We start from the raw sequence: 27,663 nt of genomic DNA, 5'->3' as shown, positions 1-27,663 counted from the left end.
AAGGAGAGGAAAAGACAGTGCAGCCTGCCGGTGCATAGAGATGAAGTCAGGCTCACATTACAATGAGGACAGCTACAATAGGGGGAGCCGTCGAGAGGAAGATGTGTGTGTGTGTGTGTGTGTGTGTGTGTGTGTGTGTGTGTGTGTGTGTGGGTGTGTGTATGTGTTGGAGGGGGGTTGAAGATTAATGTATGGTGGAGCCACCAACAACACCCCGCACAGCCAAAATAAGAGGAGGGTCTCCTTTTTTTTTCCTGCAGAGGAGGTTCTTTTTTCAAGTCGGAGTTATAAAGTGTGTCCTTCTTTCTCTCCCTTCTTCCCCATTTGAACCCTGAGGTCATTTACAGAGGTGACAGCTTAGGCGTGCACTGTTGTGGATTTAATGTGGACCATTTCTTTTCTCCTTTTTTTTTTTTATCCTCCACCCACCCGCACCCCCCATTCAGTCCCGGTCGAGGTGATGTGACAAAGCGGGGTCATCCCTAGGATTATACCCATTTAACGTAGCCTTTATTTATTGATTCGGTGCTTGGGGGGATATTTGGGGCAGGAGAAGAATGCTGCCATGGTGTTTACAGGCTCAGGCCTCCAGGGATGTGTGTGCAACAATGCAGCCCCATTACACATTTGCATAACTCCCGTCTAATCAAAACAGGCCCGAGTTGTTTCAAATAATTGGGGCAACTAACAGGATGCAATTGTTGAGTAAGTAGGCTCCTCTTTATGGGTTACACACTAATGGCAAATCATACTCTCATTAAGGCATACACACGCATACACACACACACACACACACACACACACACACACACACAGGAGACTTCTTCAACAAAACAAATGAGGCAAATCCTCCATAAGTCTTAACTTAGTAATAGGAATTATGCAAAAAACACATAAGCCTTATTTAATTTTACTACGTATGCAGATTACAACACTGGAATAAGACTGGGAGAGGACAAACCTCAACTAAACTTCCCAGTTCACAGTTCAGCAGATGAGGGTAATGGCTGTTTCTGAAATGACAAGCCATATAAAACCCATTTGTGAATTCAGTCCTGGTGGTTTCCCTCTTGTGTGTTTCCCACTGTTGGGCACCGCATAGAAGAAGAAGAAGAAGAAGACCTGAACACAACGTGAGGAGGTGTTTTGCCATGGTTGTGCACAGTTAAACCGCACACAATCAATTTTGCTGAAAACTTTTCCATTCAAGACGCTGACCTCTTTTCATGGGCATTTATTCCCAGTATTTCAAACCAGTAATTTTCTCTGACATGGTCAGAAAAAAGGAAGGGTCAGGCCAATGGGTCTGTTGAGGGCTGATTCAGGTCCTAATTGCCAAGCCAGGGGGACAATCATAATGGTGGTCATCTGAGATGCTCCTCTTTGAAGGAACACTCCGCAGACAGGAGTCCCCAATTACTCTCAATTGTCATGGGGCATTCAGAGATGGGCTTCCTTCCCCAGACTGAAACCAGATCCCAGTCGCTGCTAATGCTGCGGTTTTCTCACCTTTCGAGTCACTGCTCTCCCCACCGGGGCCGACACCTCCAGTGTCAGACTGACTCCCAGAGTACAGTGAAAACAAGACGGTCCAATTCAGGAGTGAAGAGGCCCTTCTCTCAGAGACAAACCAGTGAATCTCCCCTTTCTGAGACTCGACAGGCTCGTTCCGCCGACAGATTCTCCTTTTATCCAAGCACAGACTCAATGAGGCCCTTTTAATACTTGGGGGGTGGGTGGGTGGGCATTGAACAATGCGTGTTTGCTCACAAGAGGGTGCCCCAAAATTTGAAGGCAGCACATTGTGTGTCATCTCTCAACCACCCATCATCTCGACATTTGCATTCAAAAAATAATGTCATAGACAAACAAGAAAAAAGAAAGAAGCTCTCCAAAACATGGAGACGAAACTGAGAGAAGCGATGTTCTCTTTGTATAACTGCTGAGTGTTTTAGACGTGGTATGACCCGTTATTGTCCGAACAATCATTACGGAACAGAACTACAAATAAGATGTCTGCTATTAAAGTGACATATAGAATTCCCTACAACACCAGAATCAACTGACTAGTGCCACAAACTTGAGACAAAGACTTCATTTTCACTTGCATATGTTTTCCGGAACTATCTGAACGAGTGAAAGGGTAAGAGACCAGAAAGATTTAGACAAAGAGACAGGGAGGCCAAAAAAAGAGAGAAAGAGAGAGAGAGAGAGAGAGAAAGAAAGAGAGAGAGAAGAAAGAAAAGACGGACACAGAGAGTGGGGATACCACCCTGGGGATATTTTCCCTGCTCCTCCTGGAAAGAGTTGGACATTCTTCTGGGTGTGCAGTGGAGTGAAGCGCAGCCATTACAAAACACTGCAGCGCATTGAGCGCCCTGGCAGAGGGCAGCAGGAAGGTGACAAACTGGCAGTGAGAATGAACTTAATCCCCTAAACTCTTGTCGAGGCTTGTCTTTTCTCGAGGTCCTCTCTCAGAGCAGACTCCGGCCACACAAAGCAACACATTCGAGGGCTTGCGATTTTCAAGCCCGTCTCCGTTTTTATATTGTTCACACAGCAGTGTCCTATTGAGTTGCCGCGGGGTTGGTCCAACTAAGCCCACATTCAATCCTAGAGTGTACACTGATGTAACATTGCATGGAGTCATTTTATCGTTCCTCTTTTTACATATGTGTTACACAGCTGAAACAGGAGGCTTTAGAAACCCAAATAAAAGAAAGGCCTGCCTGTGTCTTACATGCTCTGAAGTTGCTCAATGGGGTTCAGGCTGATGCATTACAGGGATGGACTTATTGAAAACTAGAAGTGTTTGTCTACAAGGAAGGGTGGTCTTTCATGGCCAGTTTAACCAAATGGAAACCGATGGTTGCCCAGAGGATAGGCCAAGCTGCTGATGGCTTTAGATTGGAGGTGTCTTGTTAAAAGCTCGGATAAGGAGATTACTCTTGAAGGTATTTCTAGCGGAGGGGATAGGAATGATTGACTGATCTAAGGGACTTTTAAAAGGTTAATGCTAAGTCTTTCCTCAAAGAATTAATCCTCTTTCCAAAGACACTTGCAACATCTAATAGCTTTACCAAAAGTCTTTCAGTTACTTTTCTAAATCTGTTGCTTTTCTTTCATGTTTTCACCAACAGTATTCCAATCAATCCAAAGTAATTTAGCAGAATCTAGTCAATTGAACAGCCAATATATACCCACATATTTATGCATAAAACATGTATAACCATTAGAAGCAGAAATATATCAGTAAGTGGTCAGCAGTGTGTTCTGCCTGCTCCTCTCTACTGTGGGTGACTCCCAGTAGAATATGTCCTCTGGCCAGATGCCACTGCATTGTTCTGGAAAACACATCATTGGTACCTAAACCTGCTTCATTGGTAGTTTACGTGCTACTATTGGACATAAAAAAAATGTAGAATGAATTTAGGGTTAATCAGCTGATTAGACAGCTGAGGTTTGACAATTTATCGAAATCAAATCACTCAGGATAACTGACTCCCAAACCATCCATTTCTCCTTCTAATCAGCATGATTCAAATGAAGCTTCACTTCTTCGTATACTATCTCATTCAGACACAAAAATGGCAAGTATACTGCAATAATTCAAGGTTGATTTCAATGTTCAAAGCAATGTGCATCCATCATGCGTACGATCATAATGCCCTCTACCATAACGATAGTAACTTTGTGCCAGATAGATCCGGATGTGCATTATCTGTGTGTTATCTGTGCGTTATCTGTGCGTTATCTGTGCATCAGGGCCGGGCACCAGCACAAAGGATCAGTGTGTCAGCTCACACTTCGTCTCAGTTGCATCGGTACATCATCTCCAATCATCCGGAACATTTTTAAAACAGGAAGTGCATTTCTCGAAACAATTTGCACAAAACATCCCCACACAATATATAACCTGCAAGTTCCTGAAAATCCTTTGAGTTTATACCTCAAAAGTAAAAATCCTTTGAGTTTATATCTCAAAAGTAAATAATTATGTCAATAAACATGTCGGTGCCATCAGAAGTCTGTATGTCGTTGTTTATGAACAGGACAGTCAAGATGCTTAGTCATGTTGTTCATGCAATAGGCAAACGCTTCCAGGATTGATTTAGAGACGGTAAAATGAAAATGGAACTCTTTCAGTAACAATGATTGATCATTAAAACCTGCCTCCATACTAACTGAATATTATGTTGAAAAAGTTGAATGTTATCCAAGTCACTAATTCCATCACACGTATACAAGCGGTTGTGCACTGTAAGCATGTAGTAGGAGGATGTAGAAAATAACCTGCATGAAACTGGACTGTCCCCTCATTTACAACCTGCTGAGAAAAAAAATCTTTACGACTTTTAAAGTATACAGTTGTGTATCACAAGTACCACAACTCAAATACCTCTGTATAGCAATGAAGAAAAGAATAGATGGAACAAAGAGTAATCGACATTTATGAAGCCACCAAACCATTCCCAGATGGTGTTTGTGTGACACAAGTTTTCATCGACCCAAATGCCGACATACAGTAATTTGGCCTGCTGGTCCATGGCAACACATGTCACACTCTAAGGGATGAGATCACTGTAGATGACTGCTGGTCCATGTTAAACATGTCACACTCTCAGGGATGAGATCACTGGAGATGACTGCTGGTCCATGTTAAACATGTCACACTCTAAGGGATGAGATCACTGTAGATGACTGCTGGTCCATGGCAACACATGTCACACTCTAAGGATGAGATCACTGTAGATGACTGCTGGTCCATGCAACACATGTCACACTCTCAGGGATGAGATCACTGGAGATGACTGCTGGTCCATGTTAAACATGTCACACTCTAAGGATGAGATCACTGTAGATGACTGCTGGTCCATGGCAACACATGTCACACTCTAAGGATGAGATCACTGGAGATGACTGCTGGTCCATGGCAACACATGTCACACTCTCAGGGATGAGATCACTGTAGATGATTCCCAGGATGGTAAGATGTTGTGTGAGGTTAAAGGTCACATACTGTAACTGTACATGTCCTCTATGCGGACCAGGCACATCCACTCTGGTTCACTGACCCATATTTTAGACACATCCTGCGTTTGGACTTTGAAAGCAGCATCAGAAGTAAACCAACAAGTAACAGATGGATGATAAGATAATGTGGAGATGATAAGATAATGTGGATGTTGAACACATACTTCTCAATTTCAATTCTGATCGGAGTAATGTACCAAAGGGACTGAGGAAAACTGTAACAAAAGGTGTAAAACCGCCTGACCTCGTTCACTTATTTCCTCCTGTAGATGATTTAACTCAGCAAATCAAATCAGAACACACAGTGGCAAACCTTAGAAAAGTATTTATGTATTTTAAATGGTATGGCACAAGATGATGAAAATAAACATATCACTGCCAAAGAGTTGAATTCAGGAACAACAATATACAATATATACAGAAAACGCACACATTTCCTGACAAAAGTATATTCAGGGAAAATTGCTGAACCACAAAACCAGTCAACAGAACATTTAGATATTGGATTAGTACGGCAACGTGCCAGGAATGACAGGTACAGTAGACATGCATAAAATGCTGACCTAACAGTTTTATTGAGGAATACTAAAGAGACTGATGTTTAAGGACTGGTGGCAGACGTCACAGGTTGATGAGTCATCATGAGAGAGGTCATTTGCACAAATGTTTATGGCTGTCTGTCTAGTGATGTACAGTTGGTCAAAAACTAAAAGTGGACTACAAGCAGTAAAAATCCATACTATTGAAGAAGCATATCTACACTGCCACCTACTGTTAAAAACGAGGTATTGCAGACATTATAAAATGCTAATGATTCCCCCAAGCTCCACAGTGTCACAGTGTTTTTGAGAAAAGCTGCTTGGTGGTTTAGCACGAACGAAATATTCTGCAAATAATTTAATAAATAAAATTACATATATTTGGTCCTGACTAGATCTTAAAATGAAATGTTGTATTCTCTCTAATGCTTTTCCAGTACATAAGTTATTTTACTACAGTGGTTTGGAATCTATGTGCCCCATAGACAATGTTAATTCTGCATGTGGATCACACGATGGAGAGCTAAGGAAGAACAGACTGCATATTCCACAAGCACCATATTAAGTCCATATATAAGCTTGTGCCTTAATGTTAATGCTGATGAAAGACAGCTCCTGTATGCACATAGAACAGAATTTGAAATTGAAAATGTATTCATCTCACAGTCATACAAACAATCTACTGGAAAGTATAAAAAGTGGTTTAACTGCAAACCAAGCAAAATACAGCTTAGCAAAATGTGGACAATAAATACTCGTATTCTTCCTTTTCCTAGGAGCCCGGTCCATACTTCAAAGAGCTCCAAATCATTGCTCTGTTTAAAAACACAGCAAATTAACTTCACAGGAATGAGGGCTACAATAGTCTTATTACTGCGGGGGACAACTTGCTTAGGCTTACTCATACGACAAGAAGCCCAAGAAAGAACCTCAAATACAGATAAATACTGACACTCTACAACAAATGTTTTTGTGGATGTGCAGGCCTCAGGGTTCATCTGCTCCTGCGACCAGTGCATTTGGCCCATGGCATAAAAGCTCAAGTAATAAAAAAAAACACCTTCTTCCACATTGGAGCCGACAGGCGGGCGCCACTGTATTTGGGATCTGATAGCTGGCCTGGAGGCTCCCCGGTGCACCTGGAGGTCTCAGAGTCTGTGCCGGTGCGTCCACACTGACCGTCAGCTCAGATGGGCTCGTCCTCGGCCGGCTGCGGGGGCTCCATCTCGGGCTTCTTGGTGAAGACGCTGGAGAGCTCCTGCAGCAGCAGCTCCTGGGACGGGCTGCATGGCCTGCGCGGCTGACGCCGGGGCACGGGGACCACCGACCTCCCGCGGGGGTCCCTGCCCAGCTCGGGCGCCAGCGCCTCCAGGGAGGGGGCGAGGGGCAGTGCCAGCTCCTCCACCCTGCTGAGCGGGCGCGCCGGGCCGTAGCCCTCGCCCAGGCCCAGGCCCAGTTCCAGGGAGGCGGTCTGCCTGGGGCTCAGGCTGAGTGGGCGCTCGGGCACGTCCTGCGGGTTGGCATGGCTGCCCGACAGGAAGCTGGTCTCCAGGGACTTGAGCACCTGCAGGCCGAAGTCGCCCACTTCCTCGTACAGAGGCTCGGGGCTCTCAGGCCGCTCCTCAAAGGAGTCCTGCTGCACCTTCATTGGCTGGACAGAGAGAGGGGCGGGGCTGATCAGGGCTTGGGTCCAATTCTGATGCTAAACTAAATCTGACTGGGTCATGAGGGATTTGGTTACATAAAAGGCCATCATTATGAACTTGTACTAAGATGGGCAATTTGGGGGATTCAGGTTTATTCTCTATATGAGCTTCCCTTGTGATTACGTCATCTGAACTGAATATCTGGTCGATCAACTGCCATTATGTGGACAAAGACACTATTTGTTGTCACTTAAACTCAACACTGGAAGAATTCAAGCTTCAACGACGTCAAAAACAACAAACTTCCTTTTTCGAGGGCTAAGCCATTGTTTTAGTATCACAGTGACAACCTCAAGATAATTGCTGAATACGTGCCGGACAAAGGGGGGAAAATGCATGCAAACAATTCAGTTGCAAAGCCCGCGGACTGGGGCTAAACCAGAGGCCTCGCAGTCTTCTCACAACACAGGGAGGCAGCTAAAGGCTCCCGGCCTCCCCTCAAGGCTATGACTGCAAAACAATACACTGGAACAGTTCTTCCTCCCCATGCATCCTGTTGTCTTCACTTCAAACATCTCAAGGCAACATCCTGATAGTGTCATTGGGGGGAAACGATCGCTTCCAAGAGGAACAGGGAGTTTCCAGTAAAGGAAAAAAAAGAAAAAAAAATCTGAAGATTTTTTTTTTCTTTCAAATAATCAGAGAAATGTTTGAGAAATGAAATGTTATGGTGAGACCAGCAGTCAACTGTTCATACCCAGCTTGCCCTCGAGTGGTGTAAGCAGATCACAGGGTGAGTGTGTGGAACAAAAAAACAAAAAACATTTGAAAGGAGTTACTTCTCGAAAAAGAGAAACATGCACCGAAGCAAACCCCAGAACAACGCTTAGAAGGGGTGCAACACCCGTGGTGAGGGTGCAGAAGAGTGAGGCGATTTGCATGAGAAGTGAGTCATTCACAGACAGGGAGGGAGGGAGGGAGGGAGGGAGGGAGGGTGTCTGACGCGCATGCGAGGGAGCCAAGCAGAGAGCATGCCACAGACACTCAGACAGAGCGTGTGCGTGGACTACTTACAAAGTACATGGACAGCGTCCTCCTATTGTGGAGCTTTTGCTGCAGAGACACAATGATACCAAGGGTTCGTCATGAGACCTAGAAGCTCCAGGGGACACTGAGTGCCATACTGACAGCACCACCAGGGGGCGTGCAAGGAGCACACACTGTGGGGAGTTAGCTCCAGGAGCACACACTGTGGGGAGTTAGCTCCAGGCCGCTGTTTAGGCCTTTTTGGGACGGATATGAGCTACGTTTACACTGGAGAGCTATGGGCTGAATCAGTGCCCCCTGTAGAGGGGCTTTTGTTCTGTGAGGGTAAAAGTGTAAGAGTGGGATACAACCCCTGTATGTTTTCTTTTCTGTACTCCTTTGCATTACTTTACTTGGAAGGTTGGCCCAGGAAGTAACTTCAGGGCACATTTGACATCTCCCATAGCTTAGTGCAAAATATGACTAATCACAATGTAAAACTAAATACACCAATTTATTTAAGGACAACATAATGCTGGTCTAAAAACTGGTATAATACATGACAGAAATACAGAAATAAAAATGTCTATATACTGAATGGGAGCCTTAAATAAAGTTTTACGGTATCATCAGTGAAATTTACTGCGCCTTTTACTGGCTCATTTTTCAACACATTCCAATTACAAGAGGTGCCAAGAATCAGCGCTGTGTTACCAGAGTCTTATTGGCAGAGAGCATGGTGGAGTTGGTGTTGGTGTGGCTCTCCTTCCCTAGGATGGGCACCAGCGGCATGGTGCCAAACTTCTGCTTGGAGATGTCCGACGAGGAATGTCTCCTCAGCACGGGCGGCCGCAGGTCGTCATCCTGAAACCGCCACGAAAGAAACATTTTAGATGTCCACAGGCGACACACTTATTTGAGTCTACTGCTGTGTTCATGTTTATTGGGAGGCGTGTTGATGCTGTGGCACCTGTGCTTTCAGTAGGTTGGTTATCCAGTCCCACAGCTCTGCCTGGCATGAGCAGCTTAGGCACCTTTAAGAAAGATGACAGTGACTTTAACCCTTAGCGTAGCCTGGTAGCGTAGCCTGGTGGCTTTAATAAATAAATAAATAAATAAATCATTTTTTTTTATTTGATTTCAAGGTGCAATGAGGAAAGCAGAAACTGAACAGGAAGGACTAGAATACATACAACTGCTGCTTGTCCAGCATGACTGTGAAACCCCACCTGGAAAAATCAATAATCCACATTTTGACATGGAATGGAATAACGGTCACAGGAATTAATTTGGATGTTCTCGGGTTTATAGAACAGAGTAGTAGTCATGGTTACTCACTTGGTAGGTGCTTTCAGCTTCTTCCTGATTCCAATATAGATCTTCAAAGTCTTCAACAGCCATTCCTTCTCTGGCTTATTGCTCTTGAATGACAAAGGAACATGTCTTACTACCCAGGGAGGCCAGATTAGAGCCCCATTGGGGGACAGTATTTGATGGGACACGGGCCCCCATTGGGGGACAGTATTTGATGGGACACGGGCCTACCTTCTTGTCCTTCAGCAGGAGCAGTTTATGATCCCTGATCTGAAATATCCGCTCCTGAAATCTGTTCCCCTGCAGCAGTTTGGGGGGCTCCTCTCTGCATTTCAACACTCCAGCTTTCACGATCTCACTCTTGTACGCTATGGCCACACAACAACACAGGAGACAAACACATCACTTCAACACTCCAGCTTTCACGATCTCACTCTTGTACGCTATGGCCACGCAACAACACAGGAGACAAACACATCACTTCAACACTCCAGCTTTCACGATCTCACTCTTGTACGCTATGGCCACGCAACAACACAGGAGACAAACACATCACTTCAACACTCCAGCTTTCACGATCTCACTCTTGTACGCTATGGCCACGCAACAACACAGGAGACAAACACATCACTTCAACACTCCAGCTTTCACGATCTCACTCTTGTACGCTATGGCCACGCAACAACACAGGAGACAAACACATCACTTCAACACTCCAGCTTTCACGATCTCACTCTTGTACGCTATGGCCACGCAACAACACAGGAGACAAACACATCACTTCAACACTCCAGCTTTCACGATCTCACTCTTGTACGCTATGGCCACGCAACAACACAGGAGACAAACACATCACTTCAACACTCCAGCTTTCACGATCTCACTCTTGTACGCTATGGCCACGCAACAACACAGGAGACAAACACATCACTTCAACACTCCAGCTTTCACGATCTCACTCTTGTACGCTATGGCCACGCAACAACACAGGAGACAAACACATCACTTCAACACTCCAGCTTTCACGATCTCACTCTTGTACGCTATGGCCACGCAACAACACAGGAGACAAACACATGGAAAGAGTGTGAAATCAACGTCTGTGACTTTCTTAATTTTTGGGGGTCATTTAATTGTTATGGAAATAATACAGGCGTCACACAAACTCACCTGTGAAGATGTCGATAGCCTCTCCTTTAGGGGCCTTCTTCACCACTAAGTAGGCCGAACTGGGATCCGCCATTTTACACCATTGGAGGGCCTGTTCCAGAACCTTCTCTTTAGGATGAAGAGGCCGTTCTGTGACAAAGACACACCGTATTTACACCTCAACTACAAATAGTACACAATGTTTGTTGAAATAAACACACATAGATGCCAACATACATACATACACACACACACACACGAATGTAATTGCATGTTTTAGTTCGTAATTTATTTTTGTAAATATTGGTCCAGTTCACTACATCATTCAAATATTTTCAGTCAAACAAACTGTTATATAATCTGTGAAAAAGTTCACTTCCCAGGGACTTAATCAAATGGAAAGTGAAACAGTTCAGCGTACGGCTCTCAGTCTGGTTTCCAAACATTGCATTAAGAGGTTTCACTTCTGCCTTTAGAGCAAATGGCTGTATTCCCTCACCAAGTTCTCCATCCTCAATCGCCTCAAAGGTCATCCATATGTCTCTCTCTGCGGCTGGAACGTTCCTCATGTACAGCACCTGGTTGGTTAACTCCTCAGCACACATCGAGGGAGACACCTGCAGGCAAAGCACGCCGCAAAAACAAACATCACCCACCCAAACTTCCACTGTTTCCGTTGGAACTCTCCTGCCACCATGTGGACAAAGAGCTTAATGACAGTTTTTAGAAGGTAAGCAAACTGTTTCGGTCACTGACTAGAATTCTCCGGATGGATAGAATTGAGAGGTGTACACCCACCTTGAGAGTAATGCAGCAGTCAGGTATCTTATGCTCCAGATACACTTCGATGATCAGGTCCCCTGCCTGAGAGAGCTGGGAGTATCACATGAAAGAGGATTAAGATGTAGTCTGCATCAACACTAACACTCGCCTAAGAAAAAGCAGTCATTCTCCTCCAGTAACCATAGAATCCATACAAGTAGTAGAGAGCTGGTACCTGTGTGTCACTCCAGGTGGTGATGAGACTGATCTCCAGCTCAATCTGTGTCTGGTGCTCCTCATCCACCTGAACACAAATGGCACCGTTGAGGCTAAGAGGCTACCAACACTAGAGGCTGATCTCAGTACAGCCCTGTGCATGGTAATCACAGAGAGAGCGTCTCGAGAGACGTGGAGGGGGCCGGTCTACTCACATCGAAGACATAAAGGTAGTTGTCGATGAGGTCCTCGATGATCTTCACCTCGTACTCCCCTTTGCCATCAGTCTGGAAGAGACTGGGGGCGAAGAGCAGCGAGAGGTTTTTGGTGCACATCTGGTTCAGGTCAGCACACTTCTGTACCCTGAATGACAAAATAAACCAAAACATCAACAACAACAACAACAACAAGATGTTGTACATTGCATACAGTGGAAGGAACAGCTGTCAGATACAACCCATCAACAGCAAACACAGCTAATCCACAGGTGTTCATAAGGAGGGACCGTGCTCAACCCTAGGGTTGGGTCTGAGTGCACAGGGGGGGGGGGGGGGGGCACTGACCGGAACAGGTGACTGATGAGTGCAGAGAGTGTGGTCTTGTTGACCCGGGGCAGGCCTCGGATCAGCTCTTTGTATCGGTCCAGACGGTACGTCTTGTGCGGTATCTCTGAAATAGGGAGCATCTTCTTTTATCACCGTGAGTCAAGAATGAGCTCGATTCAGAGTGTCAATGTTGAAGTGTCTGAGTGGCCCAGTGCGCACTGTAATCGTTCTACATGTGGTGATTGTTCCACATGTGTGGTGAACGTGTGCACACTGTAATTGTTCTAGATGTGTGGTGAACGTGTATGCATAGTATTGTTCTACATGTGTGGTGAACGTGTAGGCATAGTATAGCAGGACTCACTTGCAGCGTCTTGCCAAAACAGGTGCAGGTCTGCCATGAAAATTGGGTCGTCTATTTCCCGGAAGAACCTCTTGAGCACGTCCGTCACGTCCTCGATGAAGTTATCCCCGATGCGCAGCTTCACGTTGCGGGCATCCTTACGGAACTCCTCCATCAGGAGTTTAATCCTGGACTTGGCGCCGTTCTTCCTGTAGATGCCCTCATGCCCCAGGCCTGCGGAGGGATGAACATGAAGCCACTGTTAACACGGGGCATCATCTTCAGGATCAGGCCAATCAGACTACAGCATTCCATATCTGGATGAAGCAAAGATCTTTTCATTCCCTGTGAAATTTAACTGCACATGTAACTGCAGTGGCCTTGCATAGATTACAGTCCTGTAGTTTAAGATATTTATATAGACGGTCACATTAGCCCATTAACCATCTAATTACACGTGAACTATTCCTAGCTCAGCATCATTTACTAGATGCAATACAACACAGAATGGTATCCAATGGTCTGAAGGCGAGAGACATAAATGAAAGGAATATAAGGAGATGATGATGATGATGATGATGAAGTGAGGTGGAATTAATCCGCCACTAGAGGGCCTTTCCGCGCCTCCGGCCCCCGCCCTCACCGTACTGCGTGATGAAGGCAACGCAGCTGTCCACGATGATGGGGATGTCATGTCTGCTGAGCTGCTGGTCCCTCAGCTGATTGCCCTTCCCTCCGGCAGCCTTCTGGATGTCGGCGAACCACAGGGGGAAGTCTGTGCGGCCCATGCCGTGCAGATGAAGTGTCCTGTGCGGGGGACGAGAAAATGACACTATCAATGATGGCCACATACATAATGTTTGGAGAATTGATCCTTTCATTACTACGGTCCTGTCTGGGAACATCCTGAGCATTCTGTGGTTTTCAAATGAATCATATTTCAATGAATGTCTTTCATGGAGACAAAGAGATGAGAGGAGTGTGGCCATCATGGAAAAAGCATGATGTGTGCAGATGAATCAGTCTGTGAGAGATGTGTCCTTTTTTTTACAGCGGTGTCATTTTCATTAATTAGTTCCAGAACCTTTTATTAGATTTTAATAATTTAATGAAATCAGCACTGGCATGCAATTCCAATGTATGTGCTTACCTTCCTTTTTCAACCAGCACCAGAATGTCCTTTTTCTCATGATTGTCAGTCTCAGACGCAGTGCCTGAACAAGAGGAACATCAAAGAGGAGCTATTTAACTGCTGCCTGTCAATCAAATGTCAGTGTACGACAGAGTGATGGCAGCACGACTCACTGAGCTCCTGAAGCCGTTTGAGGTTGATGATGTCCTCGGCGGCGCCGTCGGTCCGGGGGCATATGAACAGGTTGGACTTCTGCAGGACGAAGAAGCCCTCTTTCCACTGCTGGGGGTCCAGCATGTTCTTGTACCTCAGCCTACCCACGCGCTCAAACTCCCGCGCCAGCAGGCAGTGGCAGCTCAGAGGAGTCGTGGCCTGGACAGAGACAGAGACAGAGACAGAGACAAACACAGACAAAGAGACAGATCTATCAAAACCTCCTACAAGCAACAAACATGGAAGACGCTGAACATTCGATGAGTCCAGACAGACACTCCTACCTTCCCAATGGCGTTCACCCAACAGTGCAGAGCATCAGCTGTCTCCAAGCCAAACTGGAGGAGCTTGTCAGACGAAAGGTACAGCTCAAACGTGAAACGAAACCTAGAATAACAGAAGACATAGTGGCTAATGAGAGAATAAAACAAACTAAAATACCACAGTTTGTTTTATTCTGCCATCTGTCATATTATTTTTCCAGTATCACTGATGTTAATATACCGGTCAATAAATCCATTGTTGTTGTTACACGAGTCTGGTCTGCTGACTCCCAGACAGATTATATCTTTGACGTCAATCTTCATGCTGGGCTCGTGACTCCGGTCCGACTCGTACAAGAGAATGGACTTCTCCACGGAGCACCAGAACTTCTGGAAATCTGAGGAGACAAAGGAGAGTCCGGGTCAGCATCTGTCTGCATCTCGTTTGTTTTCTTGAGGTCAAACCCGTCTTCTGGATGAAGTATGGTAGGAATGGACTTGGTTTAGGTCCATTTCATTTTTAATCATAATTCATCTGCAATAAATGTAACAATTTTTTTAAATTAGGAGAGCGCTTGAGTATACATGTATATATTATCAAACGCTGTATTGACTTCAGGTTTTTGGCTACACAACTGAACAATGAAATTCATAATTAATGTCCACAAAACACATTTGAGTCAAGATAAGTTATATACAAAAACGGCACAGGAAACTCCCTTTCCATGCTTATGAAAATTCAAAAACAGTAACCAAAAAAGATCATGAGAACATTAGATGGGTAATAATGAAACTCTTTTGAAAACAAAGCCAAGCACAAGATCCTGTCCTCCCATATTATGTAACGTGATACAATACATTAGTATCCATTTGTCCTAACAGCGCCCATATTTCAGAGGAATTTAGAGGGGGGCCCCCGGTACTGAACTTGTGCCAAGGGAGTGTACTGGCACGTATTCGCCTACCTTCTCTGGTTCTGCGGGATAATGTGCCTTTGTTCGAGGAGCCTCCCTTGTAGAGGTACCCAGAGTACAAGACTTGCTGCATGATCTCATCGTACACACTGGAGTCTGTTGAAGCACATCACCATATCAAACCACAGCAGAGGACACACACAACCCAGATCTTGTAACTTGAGAATAGTGGTATCTGAATAAAAATGTAATTCGCAACCCATTTTTTTTAGATACTTTATGATAAGACTTGGGGGAGACAGTGTTATATAAATAAAGATTCGCTAAGTACACTGAATAATGCCAAGAGCAACTGTACTCTCTGACCCTTTTGGAGTGAAAGATGGAGGGTACGACTTGAAAGCCACTTTGCCCCGCTTTGAAGCAGAGCAGAGGCAGGCCTTACCGGAGATGACCTGTGAGTGCACGTAGTGGAGGGACAGATGCTTGTCATGGCCGTTAGCATCCAGCAGACGCGCCGCTTCGGCCTCCGCAAAAATCTGGGTGACGGTCTTCAGCAGGTTCTGCTCCGTCACGGCGGTGCAGAGAGCCTGGGGCAATGCAACACACACACACACACACACACACACACACACACACACGCACACACACACACACACACACTTAGAACATGCATCACTAAGAGCACTTTCAGCCGCAGGGTATTCAGAACCATCCTCTTCCTAAAAAGAGAGAAAGACTCTCGCCTTCACTGTGATCCTTTCATCAGTTCTCTTAGGTCTTCACATATCCGACCCTGTCCATCTCCCTGTAAAAGCTGAAATGGCCCGACTGCTAGCCTGCAGACCTAAATGAATGCTTTTGGTCCAACTCTGTGATAGCACAATGAATGCCGATCCAGCCATGACTGCTGTCTTTGTGTGCTCAGATGGTCCAGGGCTATTTTAAGCAACTCGGGCTGCTCAAGGAGACCTAACTTCTCTTTAGTGGCATAGTACAGTCTCCCTACATAGCCCTCTTCCTACAGCCATAAGAACAGGAAGAACAGTCTCCGACAGTTTGTAGAAGCAACTTTTTGGTGTATTGGTGTAAGTCTGGCACCTTGAGCAACTCCTCCTGGGTGCCGAAGCTGGGGTGCGGGCAGCGGAAGCGTCCCTCGCGGTACTTTTGGATGATAAACTCCCGCCGCTGCTCCGGCATGGCGTCACAGTCCAACTCGTCGACGGCGGTCAGCCGGGCCGCCCAGAACTCATTCGCCCGGTCATTCCCCAGCATGATGAAGAGCTGGGACACAGAGAAGAGAGTCTGAACACCACAAGCAGGCACCCATGATATAGCATGGCTTTCAATGCAATAGGCAGAAACAGATGCTATCACAGGCAGCAGATATAAAATAGATCTCAGAGCCCTCATTATAGATGTGTTGAGCTCCTTTACCTGAACAATCATTATAGATGCGGAGAGCTCCTTTACCTGAGCCCTCATTATAGATGCGGAGAGCTCCTTTACCTGAACGATCTCATTGCTCCAAACGCTGGTGTCGAGTTTCAAGCTCTGGACTTTTGACACCATTGTTCCCAACCCTCTGTGCTGGCCTGCGGTCAAACAGAACAAAAGCTATGAGGAGCATTGTGCTGGCTGGGCTGCCAACAGGCCTCGTTCAAACTGGATTACGTCTTACCCACAGTGTGAAAACGAGTATTGCAGGGCACAAACAAATGGTTGTAAGGGGGAAAATCCTGCCCTTCTTCTCGAGTCGGAGTTCAAAGTAAGCAGGCATTATATCAGAAACATCACAGTCATTTACAAAGCACCCAATTCTGTTATTTAGGTTGTCAAATGAAGTCAAGCACAGATATCGATCATGACTAACGATGGCTGACTGATTTATAGACCTATTGGCTGTGACTGATAGGACACCTGGGTCTTATCAGGTCACCCATCAGGGAGACCCACCTGCACAGTTCTTGCAGATAACCACACAGAGATTGATGGAGGCCCAGTCAGGATTGATGGCCTTGCAGTCGGCGCAGGCCTTGTTGGACCTGTTGGACCAGATCTTCTCGGCTACCTCGTAATCGGAGAGGGTCTCGGCGATGGACTCCTGCATGGCCTCCATCCACTCCCGCTTCTCACGGTCCGACTCTGCTGTGAAGCTGTGACATTCAAACATCACGTACTCATCAGACACACATCCTTTAAATACCCGCTCCTTGGACATGGAGTTAAATGATAAAGTTTCTCCTGCTCAGATGAAAGAAAATAAGATGCTTCCCTCCCAGCCCACATGAAAACAGAGGGAGATTGTTCATAGACCATCACCTGAATATTTTGTAGGGAGTGATGAGATCAAAGCTCCTGCCCTTGCCATCTCTGATAGTGGCTCCCCTGGACTCTATCACTGAGATTCCAATGCCATTCTTGAAGCACTGCAGGACAACACAACAGAGCGTGGGACAGGAAACTAATTTGTGTGTCTGATTCACACACACACACACACACACACACACACACACACACACACACACACACACACACACACACACACACACACACACAAACCCTGAGTGCCACTGTGCCATGACTAATTACCTGCTCGCTCTTGTAAATCCAGACTTGCTCGGTGTTGACGGCCACATAGACCTTGGACTTGGTCCCTTTAAATTCCAGCGAGCCGCTCTTCTGGCAGTGGCTGCCTGTGCCAAAGCGTGGGCGGCCAAAAACCAGCTGCTCCTTCACCCGCTCCTGAAGGGTGCTGCACCACTTGCTCCTGTGCACTAAGGGAGGAAGAACGGGGGGGGGGGGCACTGTAAGGCCAGCGACGAGGCGGACATTCACATTCTGATTGAGGACTACAGCACCAAAGCGCTTGTTCTCTATGGGCCGCAGACCAAAGCTTTCATCACCCAGGAGGAAGGAGCCTTGGCTTCTCGTTGCACTGTTTTCTCTGCTGTGTTGAGGCTATGGTTTGAGGCCTCCCTTTGTCATTAATCATAAACTTAGTGTTTGCACATGGGAAGTTGTTATTTCATTTTTCATACAACTAAAAAATACTTTGAAAACTAAAAGTCAAAGTAAACACTTGAATACATGTCTGACAATGAGTAAGAGAAGTGTAAAACAAATGTTTATAATGATTCTGAGCAGATGAAGAAAATATTTCTGTTAACACCTTAAATGCAAATGTGAAGTGCTGAGAATTCACACGGGCTTAGCCAGGGGGCTGGTGAGCTTCTGTTTACCTTCATTGTCTGCACGGAAGACAAATGTCCTGTGGCTGGTCACCACCTCAAATTTGTTGTCTTTGGCCGTGCGAACCATTTGTATGGCTGCCAGAGGAATAACACCTTTTGGGTAAGGGTCCTGGAAGACAGTTTGGGACAAAAGAAGAGAAATGGGGCCAGCTCTAAAAAGAAGAGTTGTAGTCCTCGAGGCAGACAGAGACTGAGAATATAACCAGACATTCAAGCAGACATCAACGTGTCATCTGAGGGACATTAGCCAGCATTCAGTTTATATACCTTTTCACTGCCAAAGTACATTAGGTTTGTGCCATCAAATTTCACATAACGCTTCTGGAACACATAGTTTCTGCAATATAAAAAATTAAACACATGGAAAAATGAAATGTTATCACAACATAACAAAACACACATTTCAATACGAAAACAATTTCATATGGTATACACATTACAGTGTTTTAATAGACACATTCAAGAACAATTGCAACATTCAAACTTGGATTGCAATAGACCTAACATATGCTACTAAAATAAGACGCCAAAGCCATAAGAGCAGAAGTGTGGAAAAGGGGAAGTGACAAAATGGCTGACAAAAGGAAGGAAGACACACCGCTCGGAGAAGACAGACAGTAGGCACAGACACTTCCTCAGAGGGACAGACGGGCAGAGACAGTAGGTGAGCAGCAGCCCCAGCGGACCATACCCTTGGGGGGACAGCTTATCCAGCCAGCCGTAGATGATGGGCACCGCCCGCTCGGACAGCGAGGTGTAGCTGGCGTAAGGGGAGATGGTCTGGTCCTCCTCGAGCTCACTGAGGTGCATGCCGTGCGGCGGCAGAGAGAAGGAGCGTGAGGCCGGCTCCCCGACAGTGCAGTAGCCGGGGGTGTCATGGTGGAGGGAGTTGGAGAGGCGCCTCAGCCACGAATGGGCCATGATCCTGGACGGAGAGGAGGAAGGGGGACCGTCAACAAACTCTCCTGACATTGACAGGGACGTCATCCAATATCCCACATCTGTCAACTAAAAGTGGCAAATTTCTTATCATTTCCTGTGCTTTTAAAAACTCCATTCACACACTCTTACCCTCGTTCGTCTCCTTTCTTGGGTCCAAGGCTTTCATTGCTTCTGGTCCTCTCCCCCTGTCCAAATCCATATAGTATGAACATACAGTACAGCTCACCTTTTACTGCAGTAGACATTCACTGGGCAATGACATTTTTTAATACTTATAATACTGAAGTCTTCAGTGACACACATGGTTACCTCTTCATGTGGATATTGCCGTCTGCTTTGGAAAACTGTTTCACAGTATGGGCTGATCATGTCATCTTCTTCATCAGTAGGTGCTACCAGAGATCAAATCATTTGGTTAAGGTCAAACTTTAAGAATATATTTTTACATAAAATTAAGTATAGCACAAAAGCACTTGCTTCGCATAGGTTCAAGCATAGGTTCAATTTTGAGGGACTTCAAGTTTTGGAGAGGTATCAGTGATGCAATAAAAACTTACCCATCAATTGATTAGGCTGTTCAGGGGAACTGCTGTTGAAAGTGCTTAAAAAAGGGGAAAAATCAGTTCGAATGAACCTTTGTGATGCAAGAACTCTGTATGGAACCAGTCTAAACATACTGGTAAACAAACACTCAAATATTTTGCATAATAGGTGATAGTCAAAAAATATGAAATCTATGACATGCTTTTGAGAAACCAGACAGCTCAGATGAAAACTAAATTTAGACTTAAATGAAAGGACTTGAAGACCTACCCGTCGTTTTCAGAAGGTACGTTGCGCTCCTGGCGCGGGGGTGGTTTGGGAACAGACAGGCCCCAGCGGGGCACTGGGGAGCCTGCTAAAGTGCCACAGTAGATTTCATTGGAGACCATCTCCACACCTGAGTTCCTGGAGCTGTGTGGGGAGGTGGGCGTCCCAGAGAAGGAGGACCCTTCAAAGCTATGGAGAGAGTCAGGGGAGGAGGACAAGGAGGGGGTGGTCAGGTGGTGCTCGGCTTCAGCCATCTCGGGCAAGGAGGACCCCCGGAGGGTGAATGGGGGGAACCCTCGACGGAGCCTCGGCGGCACAGGAGGCAGGAAGCCGCTGGGCTCTGGGGTCGAGGTGGCGATGCTAGGATGCCTTTCGTAGGGGTTTGGTTTGGGGTCAAAGGGAGCATTCACAGAGTCCACTGTGGATTCCCCTTCCAGAACTACGAAGCAGAGGGATTCCTGAGAGGGTTTCCTCGTCACTGGAGGTTCCTGAAGCGACGATGAAGAGGTGGCCTTTTTGTGTCTGTTGAAAACCGTCCGAGGCTTTGGCACTGGTTTGACAACAGGGTTGCTTAGTCCTGCGGCACTGCTGTGCGTCACAAGTGAGGACAGGTTCGGGACCGAACTGTTGCGGAACGCTTCAAAGGACGAGGTGGCGTCTGCGTGAAGGGACGCCGTTCCGGCCTCCGTGGCATGAATTGTGGTCTCTGACTGACAGCGGTCCAGTGGAGGTCCCCTTCTATGAGACTGGCAGGCCCGCTCAATGTGGCCGACCAATCTTAGGATCCGTTTCCTGTGACCAGTAGCGGTTACGCCCAGAGCGACCAGAGCTTCGTTGTCTAGGTGACAGAAGTCCGAGGCGAAGAGAAATCCAGCCTGTCGGAAGCTGTCCAGGTACTTCTCGAGATGGATGGAAGCCAACAAATTTTCTACATCTGAGCTTGTATCTATTGCTGCCATACTGTTGTTCCCTGGCTAAGGAATTAGCCTGTAGGCAGAAGCGACATCGGCCAAGCGGACAATAAGGCACCATTTCTTCATCTGCGAGAGAAAAAACGCACACAAAAAGGGCACAGATTAAAGTCATATATGCCACTGGGCATTATGAAAAGGGGTTCTACTTATTCAGCGCTTTAAAGCTGAATGTTCATTGCCCATGTCATGTGTGTGAGAGTCACGCATGTATCAATAACACCACACAACAACTAGAGAGAGGAAAGAGTTAATAGTCTTTTTACAAGAGAAAGCTTTTTTTGGAAACTTGAAAATGGCATCACTGTGACATTTCCAGAGAGGGTCGTGACCCTTCTTCCAGCCTCTTAAAATCACTGGTGTGGAACAAAGGCTGATGTCACTGACGAGACAAAGGCCCATCTTTGTTTCTCTTAGTTGGTCTTTATGACGAGAGAAAGCGCCATAAGAGAAATCTAAACCAATCAAAAGTGTACGCCACAGAAGGCGGCAGAAGTGTTCTGATGAAATCAACTGATGAGAAGATAGCAAGAATGCAAAGCTACTCCCCGGAGACATCTATGCCCCTTAATTAACCACTAATAGCCTCGCCGCATTCCCACCGTCCGCCAGTACATGATCTCAAGACGTCAATATCCCCAGGACCTGCGGTCACTGACAGGTCGGCAGCATTCAAAAGAATTTCTCAGCAGAGGCCCCAGGCCGGGACACAAACTCAGACCTCTGGGTGTAGACACAGCAGAGAGAGAGAGGCCCCAGGCCGGGACACACACTCAGACCTCTGGGCGTAGGCACAGCAGCGAGAGGGGCCTCTCCCCTTCTGCACACACTTCCTCAGAGCTAGGGGTTAGATTCCCCCTGTCCAGTGTGTATCCTAGAGGGTGCCCGTGACTGTGCCTGAACAGAAAGCTCAAGGCTGGCCAGGGGAGGGCAGAGGCCCCGGGAGCCGCATTCCATCCTGTCAGGGAGGGGCCGGTAACCGTGGTGAATTATTTCCTAATCAAAGGGTTAAGACCTTGAGAGCCCCCCCCCTGCTTCGCTCTGGGCACATCACACTTAACAGACAAAAAGCTTCACCGTGTGTCTGCAGTGAAGATCCCAGTGAGTCAGTCTGGTCTGGACGAAGCCTTCGTGTGTCCACCTCCCCAGACACCATGTACAGAAGCAAACTCTCCCTCTTCAGCCACACTTGTTACTGAGAGGATAGTCCACTGTCCGTGCCTGTGGAATGTCACTGGCCACCAGGTTAACTTCATTTCTCTGCTCTGCTGTTGTAGCTATTGCTGTTGCAAATAGAGACTTTCAGCTTTAGTCCTTTGACATCTCCTTCTGAATGTCTGGACATAGCATGAACCACAATAAGAACACGTAAACAACTAGGCACTCTCCTGATCTTGGCCAAACATAAATGCCATTCATCCCAGGCCGCTCCCCAGCGAACGGCACTGAGTAGGATAGCAGACACTGGGAGGCTGATGAAAAGGGGGCCGTGAGTCACATCCTACTCTTCCTTTGTCTGCACTCTGGAAGCTAACCTTTGGCTCCTGCACACTGATACACCGGATCCTGCCGCTCGGAGCGGAGGCAGGAAGCTCGTGAAGGCGCTTGATAAAGCCTGACCTGACAAGCGCCGCAGGAGAGAGCAGCGGCCGTGTTTGTTGCATGGGGGGGGGGGGGGGGGGGGTGGAGGAGGCAGTGCACGCACATCTCTACGGCAAGCCTGTCATCGTGGGGCAGTCACTCAATGGTAAATGGGGGGGGAGGAGGTCACAAGCCATTCTGTGTGATTTGAATGGGTACAGGCTATACTTAGCGTCAGGGAGGATAAAAGATTACAGGAGAAGCTGTAAACATGATGTCCACTTCGGAGTGTAGTTTTTCTAAGAGAAGCTGTAAACATGATGTTTTCTCAAACTCAACTCAAATGCGTTCAGCATGAGGAGTCTTCCACAGCTTTTATATCCAGATGCTTTTATATCCAGATGCTTACCCTGTTGTTTACAAATCACTAAGTAATAACGTTCAAAGCCAGAACATTTACAATTACATCCCGGACTGCTGTAGTAATTAGACCATTAAAATGTGACCACAAATACTTTGTGGAAATTCAGCAAGCCACATTAAGACTTGAACCCTAAGCGTAAAGCGTAGTATAGGGTAACCTCACCAAGTGGCTCATATGTGCAACCCTTATTTGTCTGAATGTAAAGTACGTTCACACTACAACAGTCATTCATCAGATTAGCTTCTTATGCTACATACTGGTATGCTGCTACATTGGCAGCACTGGTTAGCAGCCTCTTGCTACTTAGTGTAGGCGGCAGCGACCACAAGACCACAACTTCTGCTCTCATTCTGAAGACACAGACGCGACATCATGAGGTATCCCCTCTACTCAGACATGGTGTAAACATGCAGACACCAGTCTGGGAATCTACATCAGTGTCACTCCCAGTGAATCTGACCGTCAACCAAATTCCTGCAACCAGTGAGCTCAAAGGGAGAGGCTGATGTTGGGGGTTGGGGGGTCGTCTCGAGATAAGCGCGCTCTCTCAGACGGGCCGTCTACATTATGTAGGCCAGAGGAGATGACAACACAGATTTCCATGGCAGTTCTGCTCTTCACGGCGCTACGCACTTTCACCGGAAAACATGCAGCGCTCGCGCCTCGCCCTCTCATCAAATCAGGGGGGAGTTAACTGAGAACGCGTTCACAAACAGACACATTGGCTCTAGGAAATTTTCACCTCATCATGACTGTGTGAAAAGAAACCAGTGTTCTCTCTCTCCCCTACTCCCTTGCGACCCACCCACAACTATCGGGATGGCTGATCTGGAGTTTGTGAGAACCCAAAACACAGGATACAGCTGTCTCTCATACTGTGGTGGAGCAACACTGCCTGCCCGCCCCCCCCCCCCCCCCCACACCCCCAGAGGAAAAGAGATAATGTCAACCAAGCGGAGATGGAGCAGAGATAAGGACATAACCTCGGACAGGACAAACTCTTAATGTTAGCAAGTTGGGTATACGGTCTGTCATTTCAAAGATGTGTATAACGGATAGGTGGTTGAAAGATTCACTGTTATGGTAACCATTACAAACATTATACACTGATATTTGTGCATTTTTAGTCGTCGCACATATTGCAAACACATTGATGTTCACTGCTAGGGCCAAGAGATCATGAGATGATGAGATGACTGGTTTCAACAAAGAAGTTGCCTCTCACAGTTTCCTTGAGTTTGTTTACTTCCTTCCCTTTTCTGTCGTTTTTTACGTGCATCCTTTCCTCTTGGTGGATCATCAACCCAGTAAGTCTTTTTTGAGTATTAGGTCACCTTCTTCACAAACTGCAGGTAAAATGTTGTTTTGGACAATTTAACTGACACTAGGTTATCAGCGTAGAGTGAACATTTACTTACACTGCGTTAATGACCTAACAGTCAGTAAAGCTGACGTGAAATATGTGTTCATTAACAACTTCAATACGCTCCTAAATAACTGGAGGAATGTGCAGACCACTGGCAGGTCACAAACAAAAAGCCAAAAACAACAAACCTCCAAACTGGTCACATCCTTTGTTTTTATATGCTCTCTAGTGAACACTGAGGATGCAGACAGTGCCACTGATTAACTCATCAATTAGGCACAAAAATAGATCATTTACAAACTATCGTGATGTGGCGTGTTCCGCCTTCAATTCACTAACTTTTCTGTCCTTACGTAACCAGAGGAAAAAACATCTTTAAAACATCTTCCACAAATCCTGTCCTGGTCAAACATCCCAGGTCCTCCCATCTGAACAATTAGTGGAAGCTGGAGAGTCAAACGCAATTGGCGAAACGGGGGTGGGGGGGGGGGGGGGGAATCAAGGAGGCATTTGGGATGCAGGGTGCTGCTGGGGGTGTTTATAAATAACAGTGAAGCACTATTGTGTGACACAATATGGCATTGTTCAGGGCTGGCCGCGGCTGAGCTGCCGAGATGACAGAACGCACTTGTGCCTTAATATGCTCAGTCACATTTGGAGCACTCAGATGTACACGCCGGACTGAAAGCACTCTGTTTGAGCCAAAGCCCACACTTTCTGTCGTCTGAACAAGACTGTGTACAGGCAGGGAGCCCGAGGCCGCTTGTATTCTGGTCCCATAGAATCCTAAAAAAAGAACTGTTTCCACTCCACTAGAATACTGCCCGCCATCATTGCTGATGCCTTGCTGATGCTTTGGTCTATGCGATCGAGACTCATCTGAGAGGAACTCGTAGCAACACAAGGATCACTTCTTTCCAGTAAGACTAATGTTATGACTCACGAGTCACTTCTACATCTATCCACATCATTTGAACGAATATTTATCATAAATATGTGTGCATTTGAGCATTGGGATGTGGATATCTGTCTGACCAAATTAAAATAATATGAATGCACAGCAACAGACTTACAAAACATGAGAACTAATTTAGTCTCTCCAGACCCATCAGCTTGGGGGTGGATCTTAAAGGATCCTGCTGCCTTTGAAAATATGGAAGTATGGGTCACACCATGCAGACAGGACACCATCATACATCTCAGTCCTGTAGTTTCATTGACATGAGATTTGGGGTCTGATAAGCCAGGTCACAGAGGAAATGGTAATGAAACCATGGTACACTGCAAAGAAGTATAACTGAAAAGGAACAGTGAACTGCATGGGCGTTACATGCCGCAGAATGCTCAACATCGAAAAGCATTTTAATTGACAAATTCCACTGTGACTCCTCTAAACTAATTATGCCTGCAGCTCTGCTGAACAAATAACTTTAAAACTGCCTCTCTATGTTCCTGTTTTAATTGACTTTCTGCCGTATACCACCCAAGAACTGTTGGATTCTGTGGTTACCACATTTAGGTACAAGGTGAAAATATTTGATTCACTACCCGATATTTAACATTAGCCTCATTATCTTAAGTTAAGCACTTTTCTACTACACAATGCTATAATTACCACAGTCGTTCCTGTATCGTTATGATTTCAGAAAAACCTCTTTTCGAGCGTGAAATAACAATACTGTAATATTTACACTCTGAAGCACAACAGGAGTTGAAAAAGCCAAGTAACAGAGTTAACCATAAGTGGCAACATTAGTTATAGGCTACTAGCTGTATCAAACGCATTCACCAGGCAGATATTTCAGCAATAATTTTGAACAAAACGGTTCAAGTAACAACAGCATGCAGTCTTACAGTCTTTGTAGGAAGGTATCAAATGTGTTATGCTGTGGAGAGCACACTTCGATTACTATGAATGAAACTAGTGTAACTACGCTCTGTGCTACATTACCTTAATTTGTTGCGCGTTGCATTTCACACATCCTAAAGGTGGAAAACATTTGATTTGTCCTGCTGAATGTCGGGTGAAGACAGGGCGTCCAGTGTCAATCCGAAGCTAAAGGAAGCTTTTTGGGAGTATGGGTTGTGCCAATGCTTATTGAAACTCCGACAAGTCCGGAGTGACTCCTTAAAGGGACAGGCGCTAGTTGATCTTCGCCGACTTTTTCTAGCCGTCCTTGTTGATTATATTCCGCTGAATATTTTGGTCTCTCAATAAAACATAATTGTGAACATGTTGCCAAATAAATCATATTATGTCAGTATAATTTCCCTCATTGTTTAGTTATTCGTCAGAAGTTATATAGTGGAGTACCCTAGTCAGAGCAAGTGTATCTACATTCAATAATACCCTTTCAACTAAATCAGAGGCCTAGGATAGGGGATATTTCACAAAAAGCCAGAGCCATTATAGACCACATAACGACCCTTCAGTATGAGCTGCAATAAACACGTTATACTGAATTATGTCACTGTGCATCCATGATGCATCAAATTAGTATAAATTCAGGCTGCCGCTTTTAGAGGAAGCCAGGACTTTCGGGGACTGCAGCACTAGAGGTCTCCTGTGAGAAATCAGACAGCTTGCGGAGTTTCCTTTCCTTCCCCAAGGAACAATCTGCCTGATGTCGACAGGAAGTGAGCCCAATGGGAAACAGGAAGAGCCTGAGACAATACAGATTTTTAGGAGTGGCCCCATCTGCAAATTCATGTATGAAAAAGGATGCAGTTGTGCGTAAACATCACTTATTATCACAGGTAAACAGAACAGTTTATAATTATGCCAAATCTGTTATAATAACATTTGCAAAAACACTCTAAACGGATTATTTACACAGAGGAAGAGCCAGATATCAACTAAACCAAGCGATTTCTTGCTGACCTTTCAAAGGGAACATATATATATATAATATATATTCGGCAACATATATGAAAACTTGGAATGTTGTCCAAAGTTCCTACAGTTAGGCCTAATTAATGAATGATACTGATATGATATGACAGTGATGATACATCTTGTTACGACCTTATGTCCCACTGTGAACCGGGGTTGGAAAGATACTTTTGAAATGTAAAAGGTTACAGATTACTAGTTACCCGGTTAAAAAATGTAATAAGTGATGTAACTATTTTAATTACTTCATCAATGTAATGTAACTTATTACATTTGATTATTTTTGATTACTTTTTGATTGGCAGTCGAGAGGCAGATCAAAACAT

General features: G+C 45.8%; 1 protein-coding gene across 4 annotated transcripts; it reads right to left on the bottom strand.

Annotated features, from left to right (window-relative positions):
- Window positions 1-5,344: 5,344 nt before the first annotated feature.
- On the bottom strand, window positions 5,345-26,565 carry arap3 (ArfGAP with RhoGAP domain, ankyrin repeat and PH domain 3). 4 transcript variants are annotated; one of them, XM_042710773.1, is made up of 34 exons: window positions 26,396-26,550; window positions 20,106-21,142; window positions 19,850-19,893; window positions 19,602-19,684; window positions 19,422-19,477; window positions 18,949-19,275; window positions 18,618-18,687; window positions 18,339-18,459; window positions 17,689-17,873; window positions 17,419-17,525; window positions 17,053-17,252; window positions 16,606-16,691; window positions 16,198-16,380; window positions 15,542-15,686; window positions 15,148-15,252; window positions 14,424-14,580; window positions 14,204-14,306; window positions 13,880-14,078; window positions 13,725-13,788; window positions 13,218-13,381; window positions 12,596-12,808; window positions 12,250-12,355; window positions 11,902-12,049; window positions 11,706-11,774; window positions 11,507-11,581; window positions 11,208-11,325; window positions 10,730-10,858; window positions 9,791-9,927; window positions 9,584-9,666; window positions 9,439-9,474; window positions 9,216-9,279; window positions 8,960-9,109; window positions 8,294-8,332; window positions 5,345-7,224 (listed from the first exon to the last, which is right to left on the bottom strand). In XM_042710773.1, the coding sequence occupies exons 2-34, from the start codon at window positions 21,059-21,061 to the stop codon at window positions 6,760-6,762; spliced, it is 5,187 nt and encodes a 1,728-aa protein (XP_042566707.1). In that variant the 5' UTR covers window positions 21,062-21,142; window positions 26,396-26,550; the 3' UTR covers window positions 5,345-6,759. The 4 variants fall into 4 exon arrangements, with proteins under 4 accessions (XP_042566707.1, XP_031442972.1, XP_042566708.1 ...); XM_031587112.2 differs by having other exon boundaries at window positions 19,042-19,275; window positions 26,396-26,548; XM_042710774.1 differs by lacking the exon at window positions 5,345-7,224 and adding an exon at window positions 7,246-7,837 and having other exon boundaries at window positions 26,396-26,558.
- Window positions 26,566-27,663: the final 1,098 nt, after the last annotated feature.

This window comes from Clupea harengus, chromosome 20 (assembly GCF_900700415.2).
Source record: "Clupea harengus chromosome 20, Ch_v2.0.2, whole genome shotgun sequence".
NCBI lineage: Eukaryota > Metazoa > Chordata > Actinopteri > Clupeiformes > Clupeidae > Clupea > Clupea harengus.
Note: the sequence above shows the minus strand (reverse complement) of the source record. Positions and strands in the feature narration are given on the sequence as shown.